Source organism: Aplysia californica, unplaced genomic scaffold (genome assembly GCF_000002075.1).
Source record: "Aplysia californica isolate F4 #8 unplaced genomic scaffold, AplCal3.0 scaffold00356, whole genome shotgun sequence".
NCBI lineage: Eukaryota > Metazoa > Mollusca > Gastropoda > Aplysiida > Aplysiidae > Aplysia > Aplysia californica.
The window spans coordinates 301,560-325,495 of NW_004797626.1; the positions used below are offsets into that span (position 1 = coordinate 301,560).

Below are 23,936 nucleotides of genomic sequence, written 5' to 3' on the forward strand. Positions count from 1 at the left end.
CACACACACACTCACACACACACACACACACACACACACACACACACACACACACACACACACACACACACACAACTTCTAACTTTACCAATATTCAGACTGCAACCGCTGCTGCCGTAGCCTATCATTAAATATCTTTGGTAGAACTGTCATCCCCTTCGCAATTATTATCACCATCATCATCATCACTATCATCATTTTCATCATCATCATCATCATCATCATCATCATCATCATCATCATCATCATCATCATCATCATAATCATCATCATCATCATCATCATCATGTCCTCAAGATACCCATTCCATCAAGTTTGCTTTCTTTCTGTTTAAGTTTAATAGCCTTCTCCTCATCATAATTTATCATCTCATCATCCTCATCATCATCATCATCATCATCATCATCATCCTCATCCTCATCAGCCTCACCACAACCAGTTCTCAAGGGAATCATACCTCCAGTCTGCTATAATTTTTGTTCTTAAAAGATTCACTCTGTCTTTGACTAACTGTCAGGGCATTGAAGGGTAAAGTCAAACGTAGGACAGCACAATGACCTCACTGGGGTGCAACCAACCATTGAGAACTTTGTCAGCACCCTGCTATTGTCTGTTCTTATGAATTAATAATTACTAAGAGAAGCCGCATAAATTCAAAACCCTGTCCGAAGACGCAGAATAAATAAACAATAAATAATGCACTGTTGTCAATACCCCCCGAATGAAAGGCAAGGGTGATTAAACAATCGCTTGGATGGAAGTGAATTCAGAGCTCCTCAGCCTCTGAATATTCTTGTCTCATTAGCCAAACCCACATTTCAAATTTTTAGTGGCCTGGGGTGTTTCACTTGTTAACTACTTGAGGGGCAAACTCAGATGTGTTTTGAAGGTGCAGAGTGGAACTTCAGGTACAATCCATAAGATATAAGGACAGAAATGTCTTCTAAAAGTTTAAAAACAGCTTTCCCAGTCATCAATCCTCACTATCTTTGAAAATAGAAAAAAATGATTTTTAATAGACAGAAAACTATTTGCGCATAGTATTTCATAGTGCAAATTTACATTTATAAATTAGTTGCAGCTCTTTCCCTACAACCATATCACAATCATGGTAGATCCTACTTAACGGGGGGTGGCCTCAATTCAAAAAAATCAAAATGCTCGTAAATAAGATCCCCAACCAAGTCATTTGCAAGGTAGAGTGACAAATTTTAAAATTAAGGCAAAATCAAAGCTACACGTCATTAAATACTACTGTTCTTAGGTCTGCTGAATGTTTTACATTGCAGAGAATAAAACTGTCCATTTTTTTATCTCTTTCTGTTTTTCTTGATCTTTTTAAATGCTAATTTTTCCACTTTTGTCATTTATCTCTGTGTTTCCTAAAGACTCCAAATAAAAAATTGTTCCTATCACTGGACACAGTGTTTTGGGACATTTTTACTAAGATAGAACACATAAGAAACTTCCCATGTAGACAAAAAGTCTTCGAAAAAAAATTCATCTTAGCTTCAACCAATATTTTTCTAGAATCTACAATGAACATAAAAATGCGCACAGAAAAAAAGTTTTAAAATGGACCTTCTAAAAACTGCTTGACGTCTATTGATAACTCACCATTTTGATTTCCTACATCCATCTCAAAGGGCTGTGGGACTAGTGAAGGCTGAGAGTCAGCATTGGCCGTGTCACCCTCTCTCAAGATGTTCTCCATGGCATGATCGGTGGCAAAGTCCCCGTCGGGACCCTCCATGCCCTCTTGTTTCAACGCCAGGTCCTCAGGCTGTGGGGCAAATGCTGCTCCCCCTGCACCGTATCCCGGCTCGTCCACCTCGGGGTAGAAATGAACCTCCACAGGGCCTGGGGGTCCGGGAACACCCGCGAACTCCGCACCTGCAGGGTCCTCCTCTTGCTCCACGACAGGTGTCAGACTACTGTTGTGTAGGCCGTTGACTGATCCATCCCGACCCGAGCTGATCCTGAAGCCAAAACAATTACATTAATTTAATATGCTTTTTCTTGGTCAATAATAATATATAATTACATTTACAAAGTGCATGTTCCTGAACCAAAACATTACATAACTAGGAGTTATTCTCTACAATATCATCATCATCATCATCATCATCATAATAATAATAATAATAATAATAATAATAATAACAAAATAATAAAATACGAGCTGACAACAAAGCCTATTGAAAGTATCTATCAAAAGGCATGTTATTATAATAAAGTCAGATCATAAAACATTATCATAAAAGAAAAAAATCAGTACTCATTGAGATAAACAGGATGTATACTTCAATATTGCATTATTATCTCAAGTGTATGTCCACAAAATTTTAAGGAACCTAAGAATTAAATATTCTAACACTTTGTCACCTCATCTCGCCGACTGGCGATGTTTACCACCCAGTTTCCTTGGATTTTCCCTAACATAAGATGACAAAGTGTTAAACTCATTCATTAACATAAGCCAATTAATCTGCTCTGCATCTTCCTCACCACTACACTGAGCTGTATCACTGGCTCTCTACCATATGCCTCTAAAGATATTATAGAAAGATATTCCAGTCTAGGCTTTCTGAAATAATATCCAAGCTTTGATAAAACTATTCAGTGTTTTCAAATTCCCGTTGCAAAGCCCTTTCTTTGATATATTATGTTAAGCTTTGCCCAAAAAAATCAGTAAACTGGTTAACAAAACTAAATATATGAACTTAACAGGTACCTGCTAGTTGAGGAAATTATGTCAGGACCATAGAAAATTACGCAGCAAATGAGTAAATAATATCTCCCCCAAGACAGAAAGCATTGAGTCAGCAATTACTTACTTAGGTAAGATCATTGTGTTACTGGAGTGAGGCCGGACAGAGAGCCTGTCAGACATGACCGAGTCCACAGTGCCCACTCGCTATGGAAATTTTTTAAAAGAGGATACTTCAGTCAAATACACAAACTCGAATTAACTAAATTGTCTGTCTATTAGTTATATATATATATTTCAATGAGATAAGGGTAAATACCTAACACAACCCTCAATGGTTGTCTCTCGTTTTCTTGATACAAAAATCATTTGGGCAAAATCTTACATTTTTTTGCACAATAAATAGTTCTAGACAAGCTTAATAAACCTTCATCACAAATCCTAACTTACTGAACACATCTATCATACTCGTGCAATTTTCCAAAGTCACAGATTGAAGATAACATTTTCACAAATTCAACATGCAGAATTCTTTTGTAGCAAAACTAACCCAAATATGTAATATTGATTTGCTAACAAAGTTAACACACCTTTTGCTTTCTATTGGTACCATAGATATAAGCTCTTTATAATAGCATGATAAGTCTATATTCTGTGAATTCTTTTATGGAGCATTCTCGGATAGATTATTTTCTAGATTTCCATGATTTAAGTTACCAAACTAAGTGTTGTGTCTATAGAGGCACTGAGGTTCATAATGGAGTCAAAACATAATAATTTCACAGATTTAAAGAAAAAAGTAAATATGAAAGTCTGAATTGGTCTCAGAATGTTATGATTCAGATTAAAAACAATACATTCCAACCAAGAGAGAGACAAACATAAGCATTACAATAAATTATCATCATCCTTATTCTTTTTTCGTCTTCATTGTCATTCTCAAAAACTTAAAATCCTTAAGCACAGGTTCATTTTTGCGTTTTGTCTTCAAAGAGCTTTCAGTTATGCATACAATATTCAGAAATTATGAAAATTAGTTGATAAATGAACGGGTACACTTTTTTGACCAAAAAAACCCTACTTTTTTGCTGGGTGCCTGGGAAAAAAGGTCATCCAGACCTTGGTCCTCGGTGAGCAAAAATTAGCTTACTGACAACTCATTCAATAGTACATTCTATTTTCTCTTAAACTTATCAACTTTGTCATTTCCTTGTAAGGCATTCTCGCATATCAAATTTCACAACCCCCCCATCCCCCCTCCCCCACTATCTAAGAGTTCCTTTCAACTGTAACTGCATCAAACATTGAAAGCGATAATTATCATTAACAATATTACAGATAGTGCACAACATGAACCCATTCTGCTATCATTAAATAGTGAAAAACAATGCAAAAATCAATACTTACATTCATCATAGAATCCACCAATTTCCCAGAGGAGTCCATTTCATTTATAAACTCTTTGTAGAATTTCATTTTTACTCTGCCTTCCCTTATTGTGAGACGACCAATTCCAGAAAAGCACAGCTCAATATTTCGTTTTGATGCCAGAGCTCGAGCAGATGATGAGATAATTTCTTTGCAGCATCTCTCCACTGTGTCTCTGTCAAAAGGGCTCTCGAATGAGATGGAGGCAAAGTTGAGAGGCAGCACTGGTATTGATCCTAAAGATAGAAATGTAAGAGGTCCATCACTTACAGAGAGCTCAAGAGCAGCATAAAGTTATCCATTATTTATGAGTATACAATAGTTTAGTTTCCTTTGAATATATACATGAGAAATTTGCAACATGAACATAAAATTGTAATTTTTCTTCTGAAGTTTACAAAAGGACCAAAAATTAATTCATTCATAGCAACCGCCCCCCCCCCTAAAAACTAAAGAAAAAAACACTCTGTAACAATCAATGATAAACAGATTTTTTTGTTAAATGATAACTATTCAACCACAGTTTGGTTGTCAATGTTGAGAAGGGGTAAAAAACAATAATTACCAGGCACGTGATATTTCTGAAACTGCAATCCATGAGTCTGCGCAAACTTTTCAGAAATGTTGAAGACAGGCCTCTGGGTCAAGATAAACCTGTTGTTGCCAATTTCCAGCTTTTTCTGTGATATTGAAAATGTTCCAAGACCTGGAATTTGCACCCCCTGTGAATAGAAGATATGATAGCAATAAATTAAGATTATAACCAGCCCATTCAAAAGAATACAGAAAAAAAATCCATGCATACTCATGACAATACTGTAAATACATATCTGTTAATGTTATGTTACAATGTACGTAGCCCAGAAAGCAAACGCTCACATACAGTACAGAAACTACAGATGGATTTGCCCCACTTGACGCCTTCTCCCTGTATGTGCCTGAGTTCAAATTGTCCTGGAATATTATTCAGTAGGTGCACACACATTGTACGACAGTTTTCAGAGAACATTTATTGATGAGTCAGTATATAAATACACTTAAAATCCTCATATGCTGAACTATTCCTGCTATATTAGTGTGATTCATATCCTCCCCAGCATTGTGTAGAGTAAAAATAAAAAAGAGAACTATAACTGCACAAGAAATATGACATTGCATAAAAAAGAAAAGTAACTTGCCTTCTGTTGAGTCATTTGCTTTTCAATATAATTTGAAACATTTTCCCACACACTTGACACATCTGAAAAAGAACAAGGAAAAGAAACTTTAAGTTCCATGAAGGCTGTTTCAGTCAATGAGTAAAAACTAGGAAAATATTATGTATTTTTATTTGATTAAACACTCTTTGGAATGAAATCTAAAATTGACATATAGGTCACTAAATTGGAGTGAACCTATTTCCATAGTTCTTTATCTAATGAATGATCACGTGTACACAGGACCAGTTGTTGGCAATTGCTGAAAAGTAATTTGACGTCAAAGTGGTAATAAAGGAATATGTCTCAGCCACTGCCAGTTGCTCACCGGCACAGCAGTTCCAACCACGAGCGGCTGTCACTCAGCGGCTTGACGAAGATAAGGATTTAATGGATGTGAACATCTAAAAAAAACTGAAACACATAATTCTCAGACTTTGCACAAAACAACTTGAATTAGCATAGTAATGTGGCCTATGATACAATAGAAGATTACTCTGAAAGGTAACACTCAGCAAAGACCGAAGATTAATTCATGGAATGCTGATACTCATACTTATCAATATCACACACCCCAGAAAGTATAATTAATGCAGTGTGATGTATATCAAGGTGCCCAATACGAAGGTGCAATTGCATTTAATATGTGTGACAAACACAAGAGGTGCTAAATGACAACTATTAAAAAAGCAGCAGATTCTCTCTTTGCTATCAATTTACCAGTCCAAAGTCAATAAAACTTATTAAACCTTCCAGTGTGTATGGTGTCTTTGAATACAAGCTATAAAATATATGCCACAATTAATCATCAGGGTAAGCAGAAATACTGATAACAATATGCCATGAGAGCTTTATACTTTGTTCCACATATAACATACATTGTGCAGATCACAAATGAAACTTTTATATCAAACTCCAGGCTAAATAGGACTGTACACATATCATGAATCATGTGTGGACCAGATCGCTACTCTGCACATCATTGTTGAGAAATCGCTTGAATGGAATTCACCACTTGTGGTCAACTTCATTGATTATGAAAAGGTGTTTGACAGCGAGGACAGGGAAACTGTGGAAACTGATGCGGCATTATGGAATACTTGATAAAATCGTCAAGCTTGCGAAGGCCACCTATGATGGAACAAACTGCAAAGTCTTCCATAAAGGACAAATCTCAGAACCATAGCAGGTACACACAGGAGTGCAACAAGGATGCGTGCTCTCACCTTTTCTCTTCATACTAGTAATTTAATTGACTGGGTCATGAAAGAAGCCACCAGAGGAAAGCACAATGAAATACAGTGGACCCCTTGCCAGCAGCTGAACGACTTGGACTTTGCCGATGACCTTGCACTGCTCTCTCACACACATAATCAGATGCAAGAAAAGACCAAGGAGCTCAACACCCTATCAAGGAGTGTTGGCTTACGCATACATCTGGGCAAGTCGAGCCCTACTGTGACAGCAGAAGACACTCCTCTGGAAGAAGTGGACTCCTTTACCTTCCTTGGAAGTGTCATCGATGGTAAAGGGAGAACTGATCGAGGCAGACGTAAAAGCAAGAACCGCCAAGGCAAGGTCAACATTCAATCGATTATCAAAAGTCTGGAAAGCAAGCAATATCTCACTGCGCACCAATATTCAACTCTTCAACTCCAATGTCAAGTCTGTGCTCCTCTACAGCTGCGAAACTTGGAAGACAACAAAGACAGTACTGAATAAAGTCCAGACTTTAATCATCAATCGATGTATGAGGAGCATCCAAAGAATTAATTAGCAGGAGAGAATTAAAAATGAAGAGCTGTGGGAAAGGACAGGACAAAGGGATATAGAAGTAGAAACAGGACTAAGAAAGCGGCGATGTATGGGACACAACCTCAGAAAGCCCAGCGGAAACATCACAAGACAGTCACTGCAGTGGAACCCACAGGAAGCACTTGAGGCAGGCCGGAGGCCATGGGAAACGTGGAGGAGATGTGTGGAAAGAGACATATGAGAGAGATGAAGCTCACTATAGGAATGAGCTTTGAAGAACGGCCCAGGGCAGAGATAAATGGAAGAAGCTTGTATATGTGGCATATACCCTGCCAGGGGTGAAATTAAGGCACTGATGATGACACGTCATGAATAGATTCCTTAGGACATTTTTCCCGACACAGTAATTGTTTTGATTTTAGGAATTTTTTATAACTTCGTAACTCCACCTGTCAGGGTTGATATCCATCAAGCCCATGCAACAGCAACTTCGGTGATAAAACTGACAACCCAAGCACTAATTTAACAGTCTATTGACTTTATTGAGTGCCTACAATTTCAGCAGTGCTTTGTTTGTTTTGAAAAGAGAGCATTTAGCAGTCATGCTGTACGGAAGGATAAAGAGTATGGGCTTTTTTTTCCTCCCACAACATTATGAACTGGAACACCTAGATCTAGGCCTATCTATGCCTACAATACATTGTTGGTGGAGTGTCGAGATCATCATGTCATGATTGACTCTGAAATCCAAAAAATATCAGTGAAACTCAAGATATCTATGCTATGCCACTTTTTGACAGAACAGTATCATTAACAAAGCAGTGAGGAAGCGTATATTTCTTATATTAAGAACATAATCAGACAAGACATCTTCCTAACTACAGAGGGAAAATCTGGTCTTTAAAAGTACCACATCCACGGAGGCAGACGAGAGGGCTAAAAAGTTTTGAGTGACAATCAAATAAGAAAACACAATTGAAGTGCAGTGTCTTACCATCTTCCGACAATGCATCTTTGATAGAGGAATATCTCCCTTTGTTGGCGTTGGCCAGAATACCTTGTGTAACTTCTGTCATTTTGATTCTATGATCATATTCAAACAAAAACTTATCAGGACGCCATTGACCCCCGCTTTCGACTGAGCCTTCGCTGTCAACGTTGCTATGGTAGTAATCATAAGCCCATTGGCTCCTGTTCCTTGTAAAGCCAGTAAAGTTGTTTTTGAACTTTAGAACATCTTAAAATTGAGCCCCAGAGCAATACAACTATTTGTTATTTCATTTAGAATGATAAACAGACATACAACAGGTTTCAAAAATTGTCCATATGTTGCATAGTAAATGAACAAAGGACACTTCCAAGTACATAACGATGTACAATTTAATTCGAAGATAACAGTAAACAAAAGTGACTGCCAGTTTGGACTAAGCAAAAGGAATAGGGCAAAGAAGTTTCAAGTTATGGAATAGGGCAGGTTTCAAAGACGAGAAAACTTAATTCAGCTTTTTCATCTCCTTTTTAACTACAAATGTTTCTCTTTTTTTTCGTCCTCTCCCTCTCTCTTTTTAATCCTCCTTCAATTGGTACCTTTGTGCCTCTTTTTATCCCCGATTTCCTCTTTCTTCTTTTCATTTGACGTTATATTATTATATTGCTTCCATTCGGATCTGAGAACTGAGAATTATCTCCCTTGCCTTGGATTATTGCAAAGCGACGAAAAGCGAAAGCAGAGAGCTTGCAAGTTGTGAGCACACAAGGCTGTTAAGTGTATTATTTAGCAATCAGCCAACGCGATGGCTGAACATGGAAACCTAGGCTGCGAATATGGTACGACTTCTGTTGTTGTTGGGGGGTTTCAAGCCTCTGCTTTTTAAAAACAGATAACTGTTTCAAGGTGGACAGTTCTGTGTACTGTGTTACGGTTACTGTATGAATGATGACCAATGAACCATGGCGTCCATGAATGACCTTTCCCCCCTGATGACCCTGCGCTTATCTAGTGTAAGCCTTGCCCAGCCTACATTTGCCAACCTCAGAGCCTGTTATTATTTTTTTGTAACTTTCCCCTGCCTACCACTACCCCACTCCTTCTCTTTAAGATTGGCCATTGATCTCCAGACCCTAACTAACACTACTAACTGCCAAGTCAATTTAAAGTAAGCAAAACATCAAAGTCAAAGGACAAACGGAACTGAACTTTATGGCCACCTCTATTCTCACCCGGAGTGAGAATAGTGCAGGCGAGTCTTGTGGCTATTCTCACCCGGTGCGCGTTCACCAAATTTTGCGTTCACCCTAAACCACAGAATTCTACACTGTGATAACAGAAAAATTGTAGAATTCTGTGCCGTGAACAAACGTTCCATTACAACTGTAGCCTACTAAAAGCGTACAATTTTGTCTGTGGGCAGTGGAGAGAGAGAGGAGTAGCGCGAGAATTTCCGGGCAAAACAAAATGGCGACCCGCGTAGTTCGGCTCGATTCGAAAAGTTAAATTGCCGTAGCATCTTTGTAGACAACCAAATTAATTTACTTTTGTGTTTTAACATCATTTTTTAACTTTGTTTGGGTCAATTTGATCGTCCACACCGATAGACAGTATTCAGAAAGAGACAGAGAGAAGAGGGGAGGAGTTGATCTTGCGAGAATTTCCGGGCGGGTGAGAATAGCCACTTTCGAACTTTATTGTGGAGAACACAGATTTTACTAAATTTACTCAGACTTTATTTGTCATGTTGCTCTTAGTTCTGCTAATTAAACATGATATATGTAACTCAGTCTAATTAATTAGACTTACTGACAGAGATGCGAAATGAGTTATAATTGGTAAGACTACCAGAAAGACAATGGTCAGGGATTGAGACATCATTGTATTTGTATGATGACCCAACCCCCACCCCTTAAATTAGATTAATTTGAATCACTTGCCGTTGGGGGTCGATGTAGTGTGTTGAGTGTTTGTGTCGGCGGGGGTGCTCAGACATGTTTGACAGATATATGAGGCCAAAAACAAGAGAGAATGACAGATTTTCTTATAAACTCTGATTGAACCAGCTTCAACAACTAATAAATTCCTCTGCTAAAGGTACAGTAAGGAGTTGGACTACTTTATATGTTGTGAGGGGACACAAAAGTTAAGAAGTAGTTTTTATGTTTATACACATAAAAGAAGAATCAGTTGCTGCTGTGAACTTCAACTACTCTCGTGCTACCAATCGTTTCGATGAATTGGGGCAGTCACCTGTATTAATAGAGGTAAACAGAAACAGAATTCAAAGATGAGCAAAAGGTATCCTTATATTTAAAAATAGAAAGAGTATCCCACAACAGCAACAAAAAAATAATTGACTGCAAATACAACAAAGGTGAAGAAACACTCTTGCGACAAACAAATCATTTTATACCGTATGTAATCAAAAAGTAGGAAAGGCTAAACAGCTGCATATTAATTATAAGCCAAATGAAATGACAGAGGGTCATTGTTTGTATGTGGATGGGTGTGTATGCATGTGTTTTGAAATTTAAGTAACTTGTCATCTATTTCTAGTCTTTTTGTTTACCTTACTTTCATATTTATTACTGTTCAGATGAGTCCTTTTTCAAAGATGTGAGAATCAATTTGCCAGCTGTCAAGAGAAGAGCAGCTGAGCTGGGGAGTAGGAGGACTGTCAAGAAACACTGGCAGGTAAATTGAAAGTACACATTTCTGAAATGCACAATGACTCAGTGAAATGTTTTATGTTGCACATTTTAATTCGATCCTTCCCGCTTGTTTTTTAATTGAATTCTCGAAAATAGAGCACCACAGAAAGTTGCTGATGCTGTTTCAGCTTTTGTATTGTGTGGCACTCTGTCATGTGTACTCAGCAGTTTGATTGAAATTAAACTTTAATTTTAATTTTGAAAGTTGCTTTTTGAGAACATGCTATAAGTATCTAGAATTGAAGTTGAAGCCAGTCACAGAATTATACAGCAAAGTTTGGGTTGAGCTTTGAGGACATCGCTGGTTGGTTATAATGCTTGTACTTGTAGTACTTTTTATCAATTATTACGCTTTTTTTTCCCCATTTCAAAATGAATGACCGAAATTGCTTTAAAATATTTTTCATTTGTCTCTTACCCTTACTTACAATCTTATTTGAAGGGTCCTTAAAATGAGCAGATTAGTAGTGAAAGTCACAAAGAAAAGCAGCCCAATAACTTTATTTCTCTGTCTCACTCTTTGAGTTTCTCTCTTTAATGACATACATGCTGTAATCTTCAACTTTCTTTTTCTAAAAAAAAAAGTTGTGTGTTTCTCATTTTTTTTAAGCCTATATTTTATCAAATAATATACTTTGCCCACAAGACAATCACAATGACTTGTATAAAATATAACCCTATTTTTGTCCTTTTGAGTTTTTCAATAAAATTCTTTCTATTTGAGATGCATGTATATGATGTATTTTTGCATAATTAAGAAATAAGTTATCTTGTGCAGGCTGACTGGCAGTTGCGTGCTGTGACTTGTATCGACCTTACAACCTTGGCTGGAGACGACACACCATCCAACGTCTCTAGGCTTTGTTTCAAAGCCGCACATCCTGTCAGCACCGATGTCTTGAAGATGCTTCAGGTTGACCATAAAGGTAGACACAGCATGAGCCGGGTAGCTTATTTTTTACAGTTCTCACTTATCACACTGTCTATCCACTGGCATCTCTGGTGTAGCACCAAGGTGCTTCCCTGACACAAGCAGGAGACCCAAGTTTGATTCCTGAGTTGGGAGACTTTTTATCAAGTACGGTATCTCAGTGCTGTATCCTTCTCACCCGGGGCCCGCCCTGACAGGCAAGGTTAGGAGCCTGCCAACTAAATTATCTAAATTGTGTCGATTAGGGCATAAAAGAATATAAGAATTTAATAAACTGACGATTTCCTGCTCCCAGGAGTGAATTATAGTTTAACCCTTCTCTGTGGAGAAATGAGGGAAGTGGGTTTTATTTTGCTAGCGTTGATAACAATCCTGATTCCTTCTGGCCTTAGTATGACAGCGAGTATAATGACAGCTAGCGACTGTAAGCAGTGACGGGTCATTGCTCGTCAACCTTTGAGCCAGAGATGACACCTCCAGGTTTTCAAGTACCTTAACTGTTCATACAATGAACAGTTTGTAAAGTCATCAAAACTATTTTTCCCATCAGAACTGGTGAAGAGCATTGTGTGAGGGAGGGACAGCCAAAAGGAGGGCGAGTGAGTAAGTTGGTGGTTAGACATGGGGGTTTTGTCATAGTACTTTGGTAATCCAATGTGTATCCTAGAGCAGGCTGATGACTATTATCTTGTATGTTTATAATGGAGGGCAACCTTTCTTCATGAAGCTCATTGTAAAGCCTGGAGAGAAAGAAGAGGGGGTGCTCAAATGATGATGCTTTTATTCGACTAGGGAGGACGTTGATTAGCTTGTTGCATGTGTTTTGTGAAATGAGGGCTGGGATATTTGTATGTAACTTATATATAATATAGAAGTGTTAATTCAATTTCAATCCAGAATATGTCTCAAATGTTTTGATTAATTTATTCTGCAAATTGTTAAATTTTTAAAAATACAATTAAAGTATTCATTCTGACATTTTGAATTTGTTTGTATGCAGTAGCTTCCGCCTAAACACCGGTGCTCAGGAGGGCCCCTACATGTAGGGCCTACGTTTACAAAGACACACGAAGTACATGTTTTATTAATTCAAGCAAGGGGACACAACCATCATATTTTCTTGTTAATTTAGTGATTACTTGCTGTTACCTCCCTTTGGGGTGGACGCTTTTTACATGGAGACAATACTGGAACGCCCTCGTGAGAGGTACACACATGATAATGTCTGTCCTCGTGGTTTTATGCACCCTGCATGATTTGACAATTTTTGCATAATTTCTGATTATTTTCCTTTAACATTCTTTATTAAAATGAATGGAATCACATAATTTCACATTTTTGGGCTCAGTTTGCTTTATTTTAGAATTTTTTTCTCATAAAACCATGGGGACAGTAACGCCAAAGAAATAGGACTGTTTTACAAAGGATTGCCCAATCGCAACTAAGCCTACAAAGATGTACTGAGTGTTGGGGAAAAAAGCAGATAAAACCGACATACTGTACTAAGGTGCTTTTAACATGTCAGGAACAGAAGGGAGAAAACTGTTGATGATAATGTAAGAGCTTTCAGCCGCGTGTCTTTCCATGTTTTGTCACCTTTTGATCAAGGTCATTATTATTCTTTTCAGAAATCACAACCGGTGCTGTGTGCGTATACCCCAACCAAGTGACAGCAGCGAAAGAATCGCTCAAGATGGTGGGAAAACCTTCAATTCCTGTTGCTTCAGGTAATTTATCTGTAACTGTTCTACCCTGGTCATTTCTTATCATATTTAGTAATACAATATTAAAAACTTTAAGTTTTCTGCATATTGCTGATGTAGCCTTTTTAACTGTTTGATTGTCAAAATGAGAAGATGGCCAAGACGACAGTGTCAATTAGGGCGTAAAAGAAATAACAATTTAAACTGACTGTCTCCTGCTCCCTGATCCAAGATATCTGTCTTATGCGAATTTTGAGCTACAAAATTATTATTCTATTGTATGTCATGTATAGATATGGAATTGTATGCCATGCCTCTGGATTTTCGATCTAGATACTGTAATTTGTTACAGTGTGTAAAAATGGGTCCGATTATATTTCTTTTTAATCTTGCTTTCTCCTGTTATGAATACTGTCCCATGTATCAAAAAGAGCTTTCCAGTAAATAGCAAAGTCATTGTACTGAAGAGTCGGCTTAAACCGAACAGGATTAATCGGAAAACAATGTAAACCGAAAGCAAATAAATCCTCTTTTTTTTTTTTTTATTTGAGCAATCTCTCTGAACGGAAAACTTGGCTTCATCATATGAAAGAAAATCAAGTGGTCCCAACAGATTATATCAGTTGAAGAAGACACTGCTGTACTAAGTGGGTTGGGGTTTTTTATTGGTTTTTTTAACTTAACTCAAAGTTGTTCAAATGCTGTGAGACATTAAATTCATATTCTGTTTGACTCTCATTTTTTATAAACATAACTTCCATGCACTCCGACAGTTGCCACTGGATTTCCCTGTGGACAGACTGCGCTTGCTCCTCGGCTTGAAGAAATCAAATATGCTGTGAATGATGGAGCCACAGAAATAGATATTGTCATCAACAGGACGTATGCTCTCGCTGGCAATTGGAAAGGTATGTTTGAAGTTCAGACGGGGTTGCCCTAGGTGAAGAAATGTTTATTTATAGCTATTCCAGTTTTAATTACGACTGTGGATGAGTTTTTATTGTATTTTCATTATCATTGCCAAGTTTGTGATGTGACACATTTTTTTCTTTAAAAAAGGAAGAAATATTTAAGTATCTTTAAATCCGCTTACATTTATCTTCATAAAAATAAATAGTCTTTTGGACGAGACTGTAGCCTTTGTCCTGATGGAATATTGTGAGGTTTTCACTTCAAACATTGGAAAGAACTTTGCTCATGCGCATATTATGCTTTTAAAAAAAATTATACAGTATGGTAGAATATGGCTAGACCGGGACTTTTAGCTCCACAAGAAAATCCCGCTGTAGGCAAGTTCCTGCTATAGGAATGCAAAGGGGAATTACCAAAAAATCACACACTACACGCTCTCCTTTTCTTTTACTATCTTTTTTGGCTTAGCCAAGGGCTATGACACATCACTCTTGGAGAGGCTCACGTAACACGTCTCTCCGCACCATCTTTCTCTGCCGTCTGCCCCGCCTCACTTTTCACTGGACTGACCAATTCTTCTAAGTTCGGACCTTTTCTTGCCCCGTTAAACCCAAGCACAGTTAATTGAGTCTAGATAGACCAAAATAAAAGGGAATTCTGGTAAGGTCCCGCAGAAGGGATGGTCCTGCTGCAACATAGCCATGTTCTACTGTATTAACCTATTATTATAAAGTGCCTAATTATTCAAATGCCTAAAGCCCAGTTGAGGAGTGAACACAATGGGAATCTACTTAATTTTTTAAAATTATTGTTATTATTATTATTAAAGAGCAGAATAAAAATTTGCTGTGGTTTTTGCCAGGTGTCTATGACGAAGTGAGGCAAATGAAGCAAGCCTGCGGGTCAGCTCATATGAAGACCATTTTAGCCACAGGAGAGCTTGGCTCTTTGAACAACGTTTATAAAGCCAGCATGGTGTGCATGATGGCAGGTAAGTGGGATACCTGGTCTATGCTGGTTTGTCAGATTTTCTCTTCTTCTTCTTCTTCTTCTTCTTCTTCTTCTTCTTCTTCTTCTTCTTCTTCTTTTTCTTCTCCTCCTCCTCCTCCTCCTCCTCCTCCTCTGAAAAAAAAAACCTCTGACTCTCTCGTTCAGTCTCCTTCTTCCTCTGTGCCCTGGATCTTAAGTTCCTAGTCATCTTGGGTATGGTAAAAAAATATGAGGGATCTTATATGCTTGATGTGCACATGAGAGATTCTGTGGTGATTGAAAGTTTTAGAGGAATAGGCTGTTGGGCTGCCACCTAAGCAAAATTCCAATTTTAAAAAACTCCTTACCTTGAATCACACCTATTCAGAAGAGTAGTTTCTCATACATACACTTGAAGCTCATGATGATGGTAATCATTTTCGCTTTGAAAATATTATTGATATCCATTGATAATTATGATTCTTATATTAATTTTGATAATGATATTAGTTTTTAAACATTTATATGTCAACCGTAGATTAATATGTTGTTTCAGGAGCTGACTTCATCAAAACTTCCACTGGAAAAGAGGGGGTCAACGCAACCTTTGTGGTTGCATTAGTGATGATAAGAGCCATAAGGGATTTCCTTCAACGTACTGGCATTCGGGTGAGTACAACCTCATCGGATATTACTGCATATAAGACTGGAGATCTGTATAACCTTGTCGCTATGACTAATGTTCTTTAATATTTGGAATACAGTACGTATCTGAAAACAGCAGTAAACCACACAAAAAAAAGAATTGTTTTTAATAAATTGTTTTAAACTTTTAAGAATTAAAATCCCCAAATGTGTTGGATTAGTACTGTTTTTGCATAACCCGTTTGCCACTTGTACTGGAAACGCTGACAACTATGGCACAGATGATGACAAGCCTGTAGAGATTGAAGGTTTTAATTTGAGTGGGATCCAATTCAAGTTTTTCCTCATCCTTTGTGGAATATTAACTTTTAGCTCAATGTTCTAACAGTAGACAAGATCTGTCTTTGAGATCTCCTCTTTAGTGGCTAGTAGAATACTGATTTTTTTTCTTTAAAAATTAAATCAGTTGAACCCCTTCTGTTTAAAAAAAAACATTCCTTTGAGGCCCCCTGCCTGCACAGCACACTGCACAATGGTGACCAGCAATGGTGCATTTGTGGTATCATGTATGTGTGCATGTAGATTGTATTGTAAACCAGGCTTTCCTCACATGGATCAATAAAAAGAAACATATACTTGTTTATTTATTCATTTATTTTTATAGCTTCTGCACTTGTGCTTTCTTTTATTTCCTTGATCTGCCCATTCTTTTCTTGGCCGAGCCTGTGACTATGACTCTCCATCAATTTTTTCAGGTGGGCTTCAAACCAGCTGGTGGCATCCGAACAGCTAAAGACGCCTGTGTATGGCTCTCCATGATGAAGGAAGAGCTAGGAGACGAGTACACGAACCCCAGACTCTTCAGGATCGGGGCCAGCACACTTCTGGGAGATCTAGAGAGACAGCTGTACCACTTCGCGACAGGTGTTTACCCATCGGTGGTGGAGATGCCGCTTGGTTAAGAGCTGGGTACTAGACAAAGTTTCTGGTTTTTATTATAATTGATTGAATGTGATTCATGTGTCGTAATGTTGAACAAAAGGTGAATGTAGAAATAATTGTTGTGTCTATAAAAGTTGGAGGAAGAAAAGTCTTTGTGTAAACAGTATTATAGAAAGATGCTCTTGAAAGTTGAGGCAAGACGACTTCTGAATTGGTTGCCATTTACTTCTTTTTTTTTGTGAGGAGGGTGCTGCTGAGAGTGATATTGATTGTTTATTACAATGTCCAGATTGAAAGTAAAGAACTTTTTAAATGAGATTATTACAAGAACTCCCCCCAACCATCTTCTAGTTCCTCTGCTACTCTCTACTTTGACATTTCCACAGATGTTTGCATAGCTACCAAACAGTAGCCTACATAAAAAATCAGGGGCTGAGTTTCTCTTTTTTATAGTATTGCTCCCCCATGAACTTGCCAATACTTACCACAGTTACCTGTTGAGCATGAATTTATTGAATGTAGAAATGTGTGTGAAAGGTTTGGAGGGGGTTACTTGGCTAGTGTGCACCATCTTGACCCACCGCATGAGTGGGTTTTTTCGTGGGTGGAGGGGGAGAAGGTGGTTTAAGAGTTTGCATTGCAGCTATGGGATAGCTTTTTTTGTTATTCTTCTCTCTCCAAGGAAAGGAGACTTGTTGCACAAATGATGAAGAGGTCAGTTTCTTATGTTCTTTCACTGTATAGACCTGCATGTTTGCCGACAATCGTCTGAAATCCGACAATCGCGACCCGACCCGCGAACCGGCCGATGCTATCGCTAGGCCCGCCTGTATCAGTCAATGTGCGTAGTGCGAGGCTTGGCCGACTGCCAGCGACCCCCTTTTCTCCCTTCGGCTTCGTCGGCACTTTCGTTTTCGTGCCGACCGCCGACTGCCGACGTCGGCGTTTCCAACATAATTGTCGGAACCTAAGTAGAAATGCGAATACGAAAAAGGACGACAACTTAAATTATCTACTTTCAGTTTCGTGCTCGAGCGCCATTTTGAATTTCGTTTGTTGGCTAATTCAATTGTTCAGATCGTGTGGATTCATTCAAGTCCGACTCTCTTGTTCTAATAGAATCTAGATATCTAGATTTAGATCTAGATTTATATATAGATCATTATAGACCTCAATGGAGGATTCATATTCCAATTCTCTTGTGTCAAACCCTATCATAGGTTGTGCTGTAATATTAATATTGGTAAAAATAACATTTCAACAGGTGCGTGAATTATTTATAATTATTTATTTAGATTCTAGATATATATCTAGATCTAGATCTAGAAATCTAGATATAGATCTAGAATCTAGATTCTAGTACTATAGATCTAGATTGTAGATCTAGATTCTAGAATATAGACTCAGCTGAGTCCCTCTGTTCGGAATCGGATGCGGATTTCTAGTTCAAGGCCTATTCCTATTCACTTGTTCTACAAGATCTAGATCTAGATCTAGATCTAGATCTAGTCTAGATCTAGAATCTAGATCTAGATCTAGAATCTAGATCTAGATCTAGATTTAGATCTAGAATCTAGATTTTTTCTAGATCTAGAATCTAGATATCTAGATTCTAGATCTAGAATCTAGATTTCTAGATATCTAGATTTAGATTCTAGATCAAGATTTATTTAGATCTAGATCGAAGTGGCTAGCCGTACTTATGACTGTCAGTCTAGCCGTACTTAGATCTAGATTTATAGATCTAGGTTTGTTGGCCCAATCGACTCAAGCCTGTTAAGTACACAGTAGGTCTCATTAGATCTAGAGATCTAGATTCTAGTTCTAGTAATTATTCAGGTTCAAATACATGCAAGTCAGTAAGGCACCTTTGGTTTTGTCTGAAATACAAATACTTTTGGCATTGCAAACTAAAAATTTCATTTACAATTCAGCCATCAATATTAAGTACGGCTAGCCTGACAGTCTAGCCGTCCTGCCTTAAGTACGGCTAGCCTAAGCCTGGTTGTCTTCCCGTACTTATCTTAGGCCCTATTAACATTAGAAAACAGGAGGTTTAAAATATATACACTGTCATTAAGGCACCTGGTTTCGTTCAAAATACAAATGCTTTAGGTACTGCACACTAAAAATGTCTATTTACAATTCAGTAGGCCTACTTTTTGTAAATGGTCAGTCTAGCCATCATATTAAGAATAAGTACGGCTAGACTGCGAGTCTAGCCGTACTTATTAAGTATGGCTAGACTGCCAGTCTAGCCGTCATTAAGTACGGCTGGCCTCTTCCTTACTAGATCTATATGGAGGATTCATATTCCAATTCTATTGTGTTATTGTATCAAACCGTATAGCAATGTAGATGTAAGCCATATATAAATCTAGATCTAGATTTAGATCTACATGCTCCTTGTTTGTTTTGGAGTGTGGTTTTTTAATTAAATTTTTTTTTTTCATTTAGGACTTGTTTTGGCCTTTTTACATGAGGCGCGTTGCAGGTTCTTTTTGGGAGTAGGGTTAGGGTTAGGTCTCTTCTTTATTGTGTTTGTTGGGTGGTCGCTCGTTACTCGGATGTCCTTCCTTATGACACCCACAAAGGCTTTTTTTTTGGGGGGGGGGGGGTGCGCAAAATTTTCAGACAATCTGATTGAGGCTCACATGCAGGTCTAACTGTATGGAATTGGAGATTTCTTTTTCTCGTCTTGAAGTTTCATTTTCCTTAGAATTGTGTTGTGACAACATTTTTTTGGTGAATTTGTGCTTGTCAAATCTTTAAGTTGCAAAATTTACTCTGTTGCCTGTTGGTAATAATAATGATAATAATTACAATGATAATACTATTTATTATAATAGTAATAGATTGCATTTATATATTGCATAATAGATTGCATTTTAGCTCTGAGCACTTACATAAAGGTCCTATAGTAATAATATGTAGCCTACTTGTGTAAATTATTACAGGGTTTCTCTGCTGGTAAGCTGTGACTCTCTAGGTTTGCAGAGTGGGGGGGGGGGGGATGGGACATTGACTTTTGGGTCTTATTATATACTTTTGTTGCAAATTTATGAAAAGTTGAGAAACCCTGAATTATTTGATTGTTTCATATTTTATTATAATCTCAAAGATGGGCATAAATTCAGTACCACCTACATAATTAAATGCACTAGTCCGTTATTATTTATCCTAGAACTTTCAATTGCTTATAAAGCAGAATTTCCTTTGTCAGTATTAAGTATGACACATTCCAATTATATACCCGCTGATTATTGTTGACATGTGAAAGGATTACGTTAAATTAGATGTTCGTGTATGGTTAGCATGTGCTCTGGTGTAGTACAGTGGAATCCTGTTATAACGAGAGGGAGGGGACCAGAGCAAAATGTTCGTTATAGCAGGATTCTCGCTATAAGGGATCCAGTAATAAATTCAAGGGAAACTGTAAAGTATGCTCAATCTATGAGTTTGGTGTTCTGTTTATTTCCTTTTGCTATCTCCCCTGATAATGATTTTGTTTCAATATGACCTCTAGGTCTTACTTGATCAAAAATCGAATCAGGTTTCTTTCTCTAGCACTAGATCAAGCGATGTTGACAGCTCGGCGTTGGCGATCAGAAAGAATGGGCTCTGGGCTAACTCGCCCGCTGTGTTGTCCCCCACCCCATCACACCCTGTGGTGAATTCAGTCAGCTTGCGCACGTCACTCATTCACTCCATCCGTTACATTGCTGTGACCTCTCCACCCCCGCATCAGAGAAGTGAGAGGCATGGTAGGCCTTGATAATCTAAACTAGGCTTACACTGGCCTATCACGCGAAGCGTTCTGCTTGTCTGCGCATGCCACACCCTCCCTACTCAGTCGCTCCGGCCTTCATTGTTGCCACATATGGACTCTCCCATTCTTTGTTTCGCTAGATCACCAACAAGTTTCTCAACTGGCGAGGTTTTACTTTATGTATAATTGGCCTATGCACTGTACACAGTAGCAGCAATATTCCGCTGTAACCGACTCGCGTGTTTGTTTGATAGCGCTATAGCAGTATTTTATTTACAAAGGTAAAGAAGATGTTAAAAATGGGGTTTTAGAGTAGTGTCTTTATAACAGACTTCTCGTTTTTTCCGGACTCATTATAAGTGGATTCCACTGTACCAAACATCTGTTGTCCTAATGTCTCCTCCTTAACCTCTAATTTTCGACACTTATGTGACCTTAATTGTGGTACAAGTGCTGTATGCTGTTTTCCTCTTTCTAACTTACTCGTAGATGTACAACAATGACATCATGAATGTTGTGGCATGCGACTCACTGGTAGTGGGTATCAATTTGGGTTCCAGCCTTTTCTCAGATGTGGCCTAGGTGGGGTGATTATTGTACTGACTAGTTTCTTGTTTTCCGAGTTGATTTCATGCGTGTCCTGGTTTGTTTGTTTCTCTCTTAATACATTTGTGATAACATGCCTTTTTGTTTTAAAGGTTGACCAAGTTTTTCAGCTGAGATACAATGAGGTTCACTTAAACCGAATACAGTTAATCGAAAAATAGCAGTAAACCAAAAGAAAATAGAACCTCTTATCCTAATTTCTTCTTATCTCTATTTGAGCAATCTCTCTGAAGAAAATCTTTCTGTCCCTCAGATTTCAGTTTAAGTGGATCTCACTGTAGTTTTTTTTTGTAAGGAAAAAAATCTGTGTATTCAACTTTGGTGTATTGGACAATTATATTCGCTGCTTGTTATTATAAAATTTGTTAATGTTTTATTATAAATAGCTAAAAATAAAACACTTAGATCTGCTGTATTAGTTCGCTTCATTCTTTTTATGTCAATGCTTCAAATTATTCTAGTTTGTAAAGCTTGTTACTAATTTTTGTGACTCTCTAAGGTGCAATGCCAGTGGCATGTGTTTTAATTGTGAAATGAATAAGGGGGCGGGGGGGTGATAGTATTCCAGGAGACACCTGTCACACATGTCACCGTAGTATGATATCCGCAGGTTGAGAAAGGCTGATGATCAAATTTAGCATGCGTGCCTTCCTCTGATCTGGCTCAACAAACCTGCTAACCTCTGTGGTGTGACTGTTTGTCTCTTGTCCCAGCTCGCAAAAGACGTGGATTCGATTTATATTTGGGAAAAATATGTTATTGGGTTCTCCGTTTTACTTTTCTGCGGATTGTATTGTATTATACTTTCTCACTCAGCTGGTTCGAGTTGGCTCTCACTGGCAGATCCCCCCTCTGCTACACTTGAAGACATTTTCTGGTTAAATGTAAGTGTCTTTACAACCCCATCAACACACTGTAGACCATTGAAGGAGCAGGCTTCTGACTATGCCTGTTTGGGCCAACCCGGACTGAGAGCCATACAATATCCTAACAGAAAGACAGAGATACTCAATAAAAATCTGTTCCCCTCTCAGGAATCGAACTCGGGTCTACTGCATGTGATAGTGAAGCGCCTAACCGTACACATAATTTTGTTTCAAAATGAACGTGGTTGTTGGGGTTTTTTTTCACTCACCCATCGACGCAGTTTAGATCAGTTAGGAGGCGGGCTTAGACCCTGCCCGCCAGGAGCGACCCGGGCTGAGGAGGATAAAACATCCCATCAGAAAGACCAAGATACTCAATAAAAATTCTTTCCACTCTAGAATCGAACTCGGATCTCCTGTGTGCGACAGCGAAGTATCTAATCGTTCCACCACACACGCCGGTAGTCTATTATAATATTCTGCTCTTGATAATCTTTCGTTTGTTGACAACATAATACATGTATTATGTTATGTGGAGATCTGATCCTTTTCAGAACACGGGTACCATTATCAGTGTCGAGTGTCAACAAACGAGGGAGTCATGTGATCTATGAAGTGGGAGTGGAGTGTTATCTTACCATCCTCTGGGCCTGAGTGTTTTGTGTGTGTGTGTGTGAAAGAGAGAGAGAGAGAGATGATACGGTGTGCGCTGTGTCTCTGTGTGTTTATTTGTGTGTCTGTGTTTATAGTTATAGTAGACATTTTACGGCGCTTGCAACTTCATAAGGTCATATGAGCGCCAGAAGATTAGAGGTGTTACGAGATTGTAACTAACATAAAAAAGAAGAAGGGGAGATAAGGACAATAGATGTTTGATAGGAAAGAAAGAGCAAACCACACCAGAGCACCCGCCAACCACCCACTTGTGTCTGTGTTTGTAGAAAGGATATTGAGTGTGTGTGTGTCTGCGTGTGCGTGCACCTGCACTTGTGCGTGGGAGATGATACCGAGTGTGTTGTTAACGTCAATGTGATACTGTAACGGTGTCCATTAATTATGAAAGTAGCAAAGCAGATCATTGCTGACACCTAACACCCATTACATTCAGAATATCAGGCATCTGTTAGATACCACGTACACGTTTCATTTTTAAAAGCAAGAATCAGTATGCGTAAATATTCATTCATGCCACCATCAATGCAAGGTATTCATTCAGTAATTGTCAAGCGTGCGCGAGAGACAGTATTTTGTATTAAATTGTATGTTCATCCAATGACTATTCATGTATGTGCATCTGTGTTTCAAAAATGTTGTCTGTGTGAGAGAGAGAGAGAGAGAGTGTGTGTGTGTGTATGCGCGCGCGTGCGTTCGTGTGTGTGTGTGAGAGAGAGAGAGAGAGAGAGAGAGAGAGAGAGAGAGAAAGTATGTGTGCGTGTATTTACGAAAGCGACAGGCAAATTTCACTGGACACACAATGCGTAAAAAAGCATTGGAGAATATTGTAACAACAGGCAAGTTTGATGGAAAAAAGGCAGAGGCAGACAGAGGGAAAAGATACTGGACAAGTTAACAACATGGCAGGGAACGTCAAGAACAACAGACACCATTGCTGCAACGCAGGACAGAGGGAAGTGGAGGTCCATGATCGCCCACTCCAGTCTGCAAGGCACCGGATGATGTTGATGTGTGTGTGTGTGTGTGTGTGTATTCATCATGCAGCAGCATATTATATTTCTTCTCGTGGAGAATGGAGAACAACCGATTAAAAACTGTAACAAAACGTTATCTTAAGTTGTGTCTGT

General features: G+C 38.4%; 2 protein-coding genes across 2 annotated transcripts in view; one reads left to right on the plus strand and one right to left on the minus strand.

Moving 5' to 3' along the window:
* Positions 1-8,259, minus strand: part of LOC101856277 (coiled-coil domain-containing protein 81) — a gene marked incomplete at its 3' end in the record, with an annotated part of 19,984 nt that extends 11,725 nt beyond the window's left edge. The window contains 6 exon segments of the mRNA XM_005103041.3: positions 1,618-1,979; positions 2,838-2,917; positions 4,118-4,374; positions 4,704-4,860; positions 5,317-5,378; positions 8,084-8,259. Of these exon segments, the coding sequence (XP_005103098.1) occupies positions 1,618-1,979; positions 2,838-2,917; positions 4,118-4,374; positions 4,704-4,860; positions 5,317-5,378; positions 8,084-8,165 (1,000 nt within the window). The 5' untranslated portion in view covers positions 8,166-8,259.
* A 507-nt stretch (positions 8,260-8,766) lies between these two features.
* Positions 8,767-17,041, plus strand: LOC101856523 (deoxyribose-phosphate aldolase). Its single transcript, XM_005103042.3, has 8 exons — positions 8,767-8,916; positions 10,677-10,774; positions 11,570-11,717; positions 13,351-13,449; positions 14,199-14,333; positions 15,200-15,328; positions 15,863-15,975; positions 16,707-17,041. The coding sequence occupies exons 1-8, from the start codon at positions 8,883-8,885 to the stop codon at positions 16,911-16,913; spliced, it is 963 nt and encodes a 320-aa protein (XP_005103099.1). The 5' UTR covers positions 8,767-8,882; the 3' UTR covers positions 16,914-17,041.
* Positions 17,042-23,936: the final 6,895 nt, after the last annotated feature.

Bases quoted from the DNA above. Each gene is read 5' to 3' on its own strand.
- LOC101856523 (XM_005103042.3), top strand. From the start codon at position 8,883: ATGGCTGAACATGGAAACCTAGGCTGCGAATATG. The intron at 10,775-11,569 runs GTAAATTGAAAG...TATCTTGTGCAG, and splicing joins CTGTCAAGAAACACTGGCAG to GCTGACTGGCAGTTGCGTGC. The intron at 15,976-16,706 runs GTGAGTACAACC...CAATTTTTTCAG, and splicing joins TTCAACGTACTGGCATTCGG to GTGGGCTTCAAACCAGCTGG.